General features: G+C 44.8%; 1 protein-coding gene across 2 annotated transcripts in view; it reads left to right on the forward strand.

Moving 5' to 3' along the window:
- The window catches only part of LOC311129152 (PRKC apoptosis WT1 regulator protein-like), a 66,929-nt gene extending 56,050 nt beyond the window's left edge, over positions 1–10,879 (forward strand). The window contains exons 4-7 of one of the 2 annotated variants that reach the window (XM_084161452.1): positions 885–919; positions 4,175–4,301; positions 5,688–5,792; positions 10,323–10,879. In XM_084161452.1, coding sequence (XP_084017578.1) covers positions 885–919; positions 4,175–4,301; positions 5,688–5,792; positions 10,323–10,409 — 354 coding nt within the window. In that variant the 3' untranslated portion in view covers positions 10,410–10,879. The remainder of the gene's footprint in view (positions 1–884; positions 920–4,174; positions 4,302–5,687; positions 5,793–10,322) is intronic. The other variant, XM_084161453.1, reaches the window with a different exon arrangement.
- Positions 10,880–11,786: the final 907 nt, after the last annotated feature.

Below are 11,786 nucleotides of genomic sequence, written 5' to 3' on the forward strand. Positions count from 1 at the left end.
AGGAATTGATATCGATCTGTAGTGTGTATATATCTCTGGTCCTGACCTTGTTTTGAAATTGAGATATTTTTTTATCATAGGGGATCAGTGGGGGCATCACCGATGCGTGGACCTTTAACTCTAAGATTATACTAGAATGGGAAAAATGATTAACGTGTGTCACCTCGAGTTACACAACAGATTGCATGGTACAACTGGGGGCTGTATGGTGATGGGTAAGCTATTAGATTCAGGGGAGCAATCTATATCAGTTCAGCAGCAGAGGTTCAAGAAGGTTTATACACAACCTGCAGGCTTTCTGTAATAGCTATTCCTGATGAATTTCTGCTGATGTTGATGCCATGTTATTTTGTTGTTGTCTCGGTGTTGCACACACAACCACGTGCCCCTGCACTGTGTGTGTGTGTGTGTGTGTGTGTGTGTGTGTACATGCGTGCATGTGTGTGAGCCTAGGTGTGTCTGTATGTGTGCGTCTACGTCTGTACGTCTGTGTGTATGTGTGTCTGCACCCAAGGCAGATTAATGAGGAAAGGTGGGCTTTGTGTCAGGCATTGACAAGCTTTTCAAGCTGATTATTTTCAGAGAGTCACTTCGGTGCATTTCACATTCTGGACAACAACGTGTTGAATACTAAAATACTGACTAAACAGTTTCATAACTCCAAGCTACATATCATCATTTTCCTCAAGCACATCGAGTATTCATCCTAAACAAACATGATAGACTTCCCTTGCCTTTGTTCATGTATTTCTTAGCAGTTGGAAAGGAACCTCCCCCTGACCTAGCCCACCAGTATGTCATGTACTGTACTGTACAGAAGAACCCTGGCCTTCTGTTGTCTGAGGATCCCCTTCCTATAACATGGCTCTCCTTTGTTTTCCTAGGATACTCTAAGATCCGGGAGTGGCCGCCAGCAGAGGTGAGAAACCTTCCATATTACTTCTGTTGAGAATGAGGGCGTATATTATTGTGTCTGGTTTGGTGGGAGTGAATGTGGCGATAATTGAAGAAACAGAGAACCAGGAAGAGAAGGCAGCAGTTTAGTAGAATTACTATAGCAGATGACCTTGCATGTAATTAAATAGATTTTAAAGTTTCACAACTGAAAATGTCCTCTGTGTTTACGGTGCCTGTCAGAACTAGAAGTTCCAGTTTGATTTCAATGTGTCAGAAATGACAGCACAGCTTAACTCGCCAGGGTGTCCTCTAGAACAGGGTTTTCCAAACTCGTTCCTGGGGCCCCCCTGGGTGCACGTTTTGGTTTTTGCCCTAGCACTACATGGCTGATTCAAGTAACCAACTCATCATCAAGCTTTGATTATTTGAATCAGCTGTGCACCAAGGGAGGGCCCCAGGACCGAGTTTGGGAAACCCTGCTCTAGTAGAAGACTGTACTCCAACAACAGGCGCGTACATTTTGTAAATGTTGTTCAGACTATCGTTTGACAAGTTGGAAGGCAATGCAACACTGACGTAACATGAGGGCATATCAAGCCGACCCAGTGTCTTGATAAGGAGTTGAAGTTCAAGGTCGGAAAGAGTTGTTGCTGATTACAGCTTATGTCCCCTTCATACCACACACTTACTATGATTGACATATTGGAGCATACATGAGTCAATTAATCCACACCAAGTCAGTATATTTCTTGCTTATGGTGTGGCCATTGACACCTCAATGTATCTCCTTGCTACACTGCTAAATGTCCAAAGCCATAGCCATTGACACCTCAGTTTTGCTGGACACCACACTGCTAAATGTCCAAAGCCATAGCCATTGACACCTCAGTTTTGCTGGACACCACACTGTTAAATTCCCAACCACCATTTGGACATTATTTTCCACCATTTGCATAAGGACAATCAGCATCAAATTGTGAAGTTCTGTGTGATCCCGGCCAAGTTCACCAGCTGACGCTCCCAATCTGGTCCAATAATGATGTCCTCCTGTGATTGGCTGGCCTCCACTGTCGGGTGGTCCAGTGTTGTGGAGCAGAGCGGCTGCCAGGTGGGCGCCACAAGATGGCTGAAAGATTGGGCAACCCCATCTCTGTGAACGCCAACGAAACTGTACAACAGGCTGCTAATGCATTCACACCATCCTCTCTCACTACACTATCATTATGGTTGATATTGGCTATTATAGCGATCTGCCTGTTGCTGGTTGTCAGTCTTTGGAGATGGCTTATGACTTTAAGATGGATGAGCCTTCTCTGTTCCCCTGGGGCTCCACTTTATAGTTCCTCTGCTAGCAGATCACACCAGGCATCTCAGTGCTTGTTGTGTGTGGCCGTTGGGTTACTACTCTGTTATTGGCTCTGACTCTCCTCTCCAACCACCACCTGCTGAGACCTCCAGGAGTGGATCATTGTCTCTGCCTGTCTCCCATGCGCTCTCTGCGGGGCGCTAATGGACCAGAGTGGGGTGATTAGCACAGAGGACATGGACGTTTAGACTGGGTGCCTGGCAGATGCTGCAAGCCCTGGAGACGGAGGGAGGGAGGGAGGGAGGGAGGGTGAGCGAGCTATGGGTCCATGGTGAGCGGGGAAGGTCAATGCCATGATGGGGCCCACACTTTGGAACATACTCTGTGTGTGTGTGTGTGTGTGTGTGTGTGTGTGTGTGTGTGTGTGTGTGTGTGTGTGTGTGTGTGTGTGTGTTTGCACCTACAAGGGAGGAGTGGCCTCAATTAGCCTCTGCAAAAAAAAAAAAAAAAAGTCACTTTATCTTGGCAGAGGCAAGTGCCATGGAGAGCATTTCAAGGACTTTCTCTCTATCAAAAGCAATGGGCACAACACTTTTTAGTTCTGAAAAGAGTGGGTGAAAATAATCTCTGTGGGCTCAGCCTCTGAGTTACTGAGGAAGTAAATGTCAAATAGCCCCAAAAAACTGCATTACTGCCTGTGAGTGTTTGTATTATGAGTGGTGGAGCCTCCTGGCTAAAGAAAAGAGTGGCTGATCAAAGCTGGAATGAATATGGCATTACTCCGATGGATGGGGAGATGGGTCTGATTTCTGCCTCTAGGGAGCTTGTGATTGTATAGTCTCAAACTCTTTAGAACTTTTTTTTATTTTACTGCTCAGCATAAGTAAGTATTCAACTGGTATTCAACCTTGTTTAAGAAGTATTGAAGTTTGCTTTCCTGTAATGCAGACATACTGTACTCCTCCAAGAGAGTGGTATCTCTCTTAGTTTAACTGGTCTATTGAATGCCCAGTAGGTAACAGCCTGAACACACTACAGGTGGTATACAATGGAATACTATGCTTTTCTGTAGCAATTCCAGAAGCGTCACTTTTTTTTTTCATGGTCCTTTTTGAGAAATATGCAGACAACCCTGTCAAGCAATGAGGCGAAGCCCACAGGCTGCCCAATAATTTGATTCCCGGAGAGAGTTTTTGGACCCGGCACAATCCGCACGGGTACAAATATCAGGTAATTATTTAAATAAAGCCGCTAGGAAATAAGTTCCAATATTCCCCTCGCTGCCCGAGAGTCTTCTCTCAGAGAAGAGCAAGAACGAGAAAGGGGGAGAGAGAGAGAGAGAGAGAGAGAGAGCTGTTTATGTTCCTCACTAGCTGCAGCCCAAGGACCCCGTAGCACCTCTTTTCACTAGCCGATGAATAAGGACGCTTTGTTTGCTAATGACATGAAGTGGATTTATGCAGGGCACTCTTCACACATCTCAGCGTTCAAGGTGGTCATATTTAAATTGCCTCATATTCAGAATCCATTCTTCGCCTTTCGAGATAAAACGCTGATGGGTTTTATGTTCTAATGGAATAAAAGGTAAAAAAAGCTTTAGAAAGGTATAAATACTTGTTCTCTCCACACTTAAGTCTGAGCATTTAGAGCTGTATTGTGCATTCAACAGTGTCTGAGTCATACACTACCACAGCTTTTCAGTTTTGATGTGATACTTTTGAATGTCAGGGAACATCTCACAAATCGGAGGTTTATACGTTGTTAATGGGATTTACTTCACAAACTACAGGTGTGTGTGTGTGTGCGTGTGTACAGTATGAAAATGTATGCACTCTAACTGTAAGTCGCTCTGGATAAGAGCGTCTGCTAAATGACTAAAATGTAAATGTACTGTACCCAGTTCTATTATTGACATGAGTCTGTGTTGAAAGCATTGGTGTTGGTCAGAAGTATTGATGTGTGTTGTGGCAGCAGCTCTGGAGGTCCTGGTTCTGAGGAGGAGGCGGGGGCAGGGGGGAACAGTCGACACCGCCGCAACCGTCACGGCAACGCCACCGTACCCGGAGGACTGGAGAGGAGGGTGGAGGAACTGGAAAAGGTACTCGAAATTAGGCTTGCTCTACCATTCCCCCAGAAGTGTGCACTCGGTCACTCCCCCTCATGCATTTAACACATTGGATTAGTGCAAGTAAGCATGGCTGGTGGAAGGTTCCGCATTAGGCCTATCGTTCACTAGTTGACAACTGTATTACAACGTAGCCCTATCCATCATCACTATCCAATGTTTATAATGTGACTGTGATGATGTCTTATTTGATTATTTCAGAATGACTGTTATGTTTCTTGGCACATTTGACATTTTATTGTTGGTATTTGTTATCATTCCTATCTACTGCTATTTCTCTCTCTCATTTCCTGAAAGACCTGTGTTGTCTGTCTGTCTGTCCGTCCGTCCGTCACAGGGGGCAGAGAGACTTTGATTGGTCTCCACTCCCCAGGCCCTGGTGCTATAATTGTTTTTAAAGCATCTATCAGCATCCTGATAAATCTTGAGGATTTCTTTTAAAAGATGAATTCCTCTCTGAGTCGTTTGAGCGTCTGGCCTAGCTGTTTGTCTTAAATCAGTTGTAGCCCTCCTATATTCCTGACTGCAATAACTCCTCTGTGTGTTCAGTCAGAGAATGTCCTTTCCTGGAGGGAGGGAGGGAGGGAGGGAGGGAGGGAGGGAGGGAGGGAGAGTTCTCTCTTCCCCATCACCCTGTTCTTATGAAACACTCTGTACTCCCTCTCCATCACTTTTTAGATTCTCAAATGTCACCCCGGTCCAGTCCATTTATAAAAGAAAAACTACTGCTTTCACTTGCCACGACGCCTGTAAATTAAGAGTTCGCACATCACTGGCGAGTTCGAGAGAGCAGTCCGTGCACTTTAGTTTTGTATTGATTTCAGCAAGTTGTTGCTGGTCTCTGGCTTGTTGTTTAAATGCAGTAGATTTCATAGCTTTATACAACATTGACAAATGTGCTGCGTCCTTAATTGCTTTGAGTATCACATTGTAGTGTCATTCATCATGATAATGAAAGTACTGTATTACTTTGACGCTTCAGTTACCCATGTAACTCGGGTAACCCTCCATAAGATAAATGTTATCTTCCGCGGCCTGAAGATCTATGGTTATCACGGTATGGACTTGAAGCTGCATTATGTTTGATGTTTTCTCGTTGCTATAGGGGTTTCCATGGAAACCAGTTCACGCTTATCTGTAGTATAAACGAAGTTAAGCTGGAGAGGCAGATTCCTGGCGAGCATTTATTTCGGAGCGTAAATATCAACGTGAAACGTTGACCATATGTCCACATGGCTTAGGCTTCTATATTTGCTCTCTCTCTGTCTCTGTCTCTGTCTCTGTGTCTGTCTGGACCATACCAAAGTGCTGCAGTATGTGTTCTACTGTTAACAGAGCTCTTTGTCCCTTCTTTCTCAGGAGCTGGCCAGACAGCGGCAAGAGAACGGGCAGCTGCTGAAAGCTCACCAGGACAAAGATGACCTGATTGGAAAGCTGAAGGAGGAGATTGACTTGCTGAATAGAGTGAGTGTTGGAGAGGGTCGCCCAAGGTTGAGAGGGTAGAGTTGGGCTAGGGTGTTGGAGAGGGTCGCCCAGGGTTGAGAGGGTAGAGGTGGGCTAGGGTGTTGGAGAGGGTCGCCCAGGGTTGAGAGGGTAGAGTTGGGCTAGGGTGTTGGAGAGGGTCGCCCAGGGTTGGGAGGGTAGAGTTGGGCTAGGGTGTTGGAGAGGGTCGCCCAGGGTTGAGAGGGTAGAGTTGGGCTAGGGTGTTGGAGAGGGTCGCCCAGGGTTGAGAGGGTAGAGTTGGGCTAGGGTGTTGGAGAGGGTCGCCCAGGGTTGAGAGGGTAGAGTTGGGCTAGGGTGTTGGAGAGGGTCGCCCAGGGTTGAGAGGGTAGAGTTGGGCTAGGGTGTTGGAGAGGGTCGCCCAGGGTTGAGAGGGTAGAGTTGGGCTAGGGTGTTGGAGAGGGTCGCCCAGGGTTGAGAGGGTAGAGGTAGGCTAGGGTGTTGGAGAGGGTCGCCCAGGGTTGAGAGGGTAGAGGTGGGCTAGGGTGTTGGAGAGGGTCGCCCAGGGTTGAGAGGGTAGAGGTAGGCTAGGGAGCCACTAAGGCACATAGAGTTAAGTCATTTACAGGTATTTTGAAGAGGTTACTATACACATGTTAGAGCAACAAGGCTAGATCTACTTTCACAATTGTTAGATATTAATAGTATGCTCCTTAAATTATAACGTGTGATATGTATGGTGCCCCTCTAGACTAGAACATAGGTATAGTAAAGTATTCCTACAGTTGAAATCGGAAGTTTACAAACACCTTAGCCAAATACATTTAAACTCAGTTTTTCACAATTCCTGACATTTAATCCTAGTAAAAATTCCCCGTCTTAGGTCAGTTAGGATCACCACTTTATTTTAAGAATGTGAAATGTCAGAATAATAGTAGAGAGTGATTTATTTCAGCTTTTGTTTCTTTCATCACATTCCCAGTGGGTCAGAAGTTTACATACACTCAATTAGTATTTGGTAGCATTGCCTTTAAATTGTTTAACTTGGGTTAAACGTTTCGGGTAGCCTTCCACAAGCTTCCCACAATAATTTGGATGAATTTTGGCCCATTCCTCCTGACAGAGCTGGTGTAACTGAGTCAGGTTTGTAGGCCTCCTTGCTCGCACACGCTTTTTCAGTTCTAACCACACATTTTCTATAGGATTGAGGTCAGGGCTTTGTGATGGCCACTCCAATACCTTGACTTTGTTGTCCTTAAGCCATTTTGCCACAACTTTGGAAGTATACTTGGGGTCATTGTCCATTTGGAAGACCCATTTGCGACCAAGCTTTAACTTCCTGGCTGATGTCTTGAGATGCTGCTTCAATATATCCACATAATTTTCCTTCCTCATGATGCCATCTATTTTGTGAAGTGCACCAGTCCCTCCTGCAGCAAAGCACCCCCACAGCATGATGCTGCCACCCCCGTGCTTCACGGTTGGGATGGTGTTCTTCGGCTTGCAAGCCACCCCATTTTTCCTCCAAACATAACGAAGGTAATTATGGCCAAACAGTTCTATTTTTGTTTCATCAGACCAGAGGACATTTCTCCAAAAAGTACTTCTTCCTTACTGAGCGGTCTTTCAGGTTATGTCGATGTAGGACTTGTTTTACTGTGGATATAGATACTTTTGTACCTGTTTCCTCCAGCATCTTCACAAGGTCCTTTGCTGTTGTTCTGGGATTGATTTGTACTTTTCGCACCAAAGTACGTTCATCTCTAGGAGACAGAACGCGTCTCCTTCCTGAGCGGTATGACGGCTGCGTGGTCCCATGGTGTTTATACTTGTGTACTATTGTTTGTACAGATGAACGTGGTACCTTCAGGCGTTTGGAAACTTAAGGGAAGCATATAAATAGCACACATAGAACAGATCTACCGCTTCTTAGACTTGCTTTCAATGAGAATGACTGATCTATAACACGCTTTTCTATGTGAATTTGGTCAGGTCACCCAAAAAGTTACATATTGCAACTTACATTTTATTATAGTTTATCTTTAATTGTCAGTTGAAAGCTCATGGCATTTTTAGTAACTGTGCACTGCAGAGGAAACTTGGAGCTGTTCAGTCTCACACAGCTGTGTTGAGTGAAGCCGAGGACTAAATAGAACCGATTGCCAAATTACCACATTGCTATCTACGGGCAATCAGCTTGATATTGTAAAGCTGCTTCTCGGATAAGCAGAAGATTACAATTATCCAGCACTTGATAGGAGTAACACTCGCACAGGCACCCCCCAAAACTCATTTTCTCATGTTTTCTCTCTCTTTATCTCCCATACCCCAACCTCTGAACTGGATCTGATTGGTGTTTTATCAACATTTTAAACTCATTGTCAACCGCACGGGTCGTAACCCCATCCGGTTTTGGTCTGCAGAGCCTGAAGCAAACGATATGCAGACCCGTCGGAGGTGCAGAGCTCTTCAGTTTCACTCCCCTGCTCCCCGTGGCAGTTTGGAGAAACAACTTTTGAGATGCGCTGTGTGCCGCCTGACTTAAAACAGCTGCCTTTTGAAAACATGACATTTTCCCTTTACTGACGGAATTCTATCGGATCTAGTCTTAAGAAAACACTAGGCCCCCCCTATAAGAGTCCTTATGCCAATCAACAGCCCTTACATTGTGGTTAAGATAACCCTTGTGGTGTGGAGTACGAATCTGATTTCAATCATCCCCTGAGATGTAATGTGACTCATAACCACTTGGGTTATCAGCCTGTAATTAATTAATCATTAGTCAATTAATGTTATGTATGCATTTAATAATCCGTGCATTAGGCTAAATCCACAGATTCTGAATGTAAAGAGACAACTGTGTCTCATATGCCTCGTTCTCTAGAGACCAATTGGCACCAGGGAGTCAGCTCTGTGACAGCCTACATGCAAATACCTCACACCCTGTCTCCACACCTGCTGTAGACTCACACCGTATACAGAGATGCAAATACTGGGGTCCTCTGAAACACAGATTCCTCAGCATTTCTCCTGTTGTTATTTTGTATTTTTCTAAAGTAGATGGCATTCACTCACTTTGAAGGTTTCATAGATCTTTGTCTAGCTCCTGGCATTGAAGATTGAGAAGAAACCTCAACAGTGGGTCTCATTTCTGTTTTTCTGTTGGTCTAACCAGAGGTCGGAGTTTCTGTTTCCTGAGTCTACAGTCTTGGTCCAGTGTTCCCAGTGCTATGAGACCATCAACAAACTCTCCCCATCGCATGACCCCTGCTCCTGTTATCTGGGTCACAGGTTTTGGCAACATTTTTGGCATTGGGAAACCCAGCAGGGGGTCTCCCAAAGCCTTTCATCTCTGAAATATTCCAAAAGAGAGTTTACAGCCCTCCTCAATGAGGCGTTCGAAGGCAAACAAGCCCTGAGTCTAACCTGCCAACAAATACAGTTGCCGGTCAGTGTTGATTTTACACATTTCAGAAACTTGCAAGTGTCCGCTAGGCCTGGCTGTCTTTGTCTTCACATTTCTTCATTAAGAAAGGCTGTAGGCTGCAGTAGGCTATGAGCCATCTGGCCAAATGGAGGAGGCCATATAACTGTTGGATCAGAGAGCCCTGATAGCATCACACGAACAGGACCTCATAAGAGGCAGTCTCCCTGTGGGAACACTCTCCGGGGTGATAGTGATCAGAAATGTTACTGCAAGGCCTGATGGGAAGGCAGGAGATAAGGGACAGATCCAGTGTGGCGTCTCTTTCTCGCGGCGCTTGAAGATTGAACTGTGACTCACTAGCAAAGTTTGTTTTGTAGGGAAGGCTTGGATAAGGCTGAGGTGCTGGCAGACGATATGACCCTGGAGAACATCTGACTCTGGGTATTGGCTACATAGAATACAGGCTCAAGCAGGTGCATGCAAGTTGAAGTACATGTAGATATAATCTATGTTGGGAGATTCAATTAAATGTGAATACAGTTATTAGTCGGTTGTAACTTAAAAAGGTTCAAGTGGTATGCCGGAGGCCAGAAAAACAAAGTCATGGCTATCGAGTGGATCTAGCAGCCGTCTGATCTGAAATGAGCCGACTTTTCTCACCTTGTGTCAGAGCTGACAGTGAGCTTTTCTGTAGCCACACCATGTCTGTGGCTCTGTGACCTCCCGTGTTTGACTCTCAGACAACCTCACTTTTTAAGTTTCCGACAAGTGCGGATTGGCTAATCCTGACGGTCGCCTGTCGCTGCCGCCAGTGATGGAGGAAGCCGAAAATGAGAAGTGTCACTTTTAGATCAGCGCTTTGATGAGAGGGCGTCGTGGCAACGGGGCTCCTCATTTGTGCCTAATTGGAGCTGTTCAAGTTTAATTCGTTATTATCAAGGCAATTCTGCTGAAGGGAGACCCGGGAGGTGAAACTCTTCGTTCCACCTCCCACACTCTGATCTTTCTCTAAACTGACAAGCTAACTCCTCTGAGGTAAAAAGAAGGCAGATCTTGCATAGTGATGGTATGTGACTTCCTTTAGATCTGGCTGAAGTGGAGCTGTCTCCTTTGTTGTTGTTTTGCAGGACCTTGACGACATTGAGGAGGAGAACGAGCAGCTGAAGCAGGAGAACAAGACTCTCCTGAAGGTGGTGGGCCAGCTGACGAGGTAGAACCCAACGGGCCTCGGAACCCCCCTCCAACGGAGTGCCCCTCCCAAGGCCTTACACAACCTGCTCTCACCCACCCTTCTCTTTCCACCCTCGGGCCAATTCCAGCAGCAGCATGTCCTTTATCTGTTTCGGTGGATGGAAGAGGACATTTAAAAGTCGTTTCTAGAGCCTTTGTGTCTTAAAAGCACCTTGAGCGTCCTCCCTAAGAATGCTTTTATTCAGTTCTGAGGGGAAACTGATGCCACCAAGAGCTCTAGTCCTATTTAGATCCCATGTGGTGTCTAAATGAGGTTCTGTGATGGTATATTTCATGTAAATCTCTTGTACATAGGCCATTGAAAAAATATTATTTTTTTTGGGGGGGGGGGGTGAATCTTAAAAAAGGAAATTGAATGTATGTGGTGCATCACTGAGCACATGAGGGATGTTTTGTTTGTTTTAGGAACTAATAAATGTCTTGGACATTTTGACTCTAATGATCTGTCGACCAAGGTCTACAGCACTTGCCCAGGTTATGTGCAATCGGCTCTCTGTGCTTCTGTTAATCTGCATCATTACAATGTAAATGCCTTGTCAGCCCAGAGGCCATATACTTCTCAGCACTAAAACCTGGTCTCCAACTGCACGTGAAAGAACTGGCTCTGTGATGGAGCCTGTGTCATTTAGACCAAATTCAAGACAAAATCCCTGCTACCATCAGCCAAAGGGGGCATAATGCCTTGCACATTACTTAAGTCTTTTTTGGAAATCCATTAGTTCCATTTCCCCAAGGGGGTAAAAAAAGCCTGGTGCTTTTTCTGTTCATGTCGATGCCGCTTTTACTCTCTTGTTCCGATTTCTACTTGGTACATTTTAGTCAGTGGGGTCATTTCAGCTAAACCTAGGGTATGGCAAAGTGACGGGTGGGGGGATAACATTGAAGCTTATTTACTGCATTTCTACACAATTTAAAAACTCTAAAATGCTATTCATAGAACCGCAAAAACAAGCAAAATTGACTCCAACCATAACACACTAAACTGTTATTGCCTTTTTATCGGGATTGGAATGATTTTAGTAGTCTATTTTAAATAGTTGGTGTTGAGCTAGGGTATGGCGACTGCCATACTCTGCCATACCCAATTGACACCCTGATTTTATTTCAGGTGGTATATTTGAAACCTGTAGTCTTTCAATATATATATATATATATATATATATATATATATATATATATATATATATATATATATATACCCATTATAAATCATAAAAAGCAAGCAATTCGTTTTCATTAATTCTGTGCTTTATAGCCATTTCAATGTTGAAAATTAAATATTATACTATTGTTGATGGTGAGAAGTCTTGGGGTTACACCCCAGTAGAAATACATGTGGA

The sequence above is a fragment of the Coregonus lavaretus genome (assembly GCF_964263955.1).
Source record: "Coregonus lavaretus genome assembly, chromosome: 5".
NCBI classification, from domain to species: Eukaryota; Metazoa; Chordata; class Actinopteri; order Salmoniformes; family Salmonidae; genus Coregonus; species Coregonus lavaretus.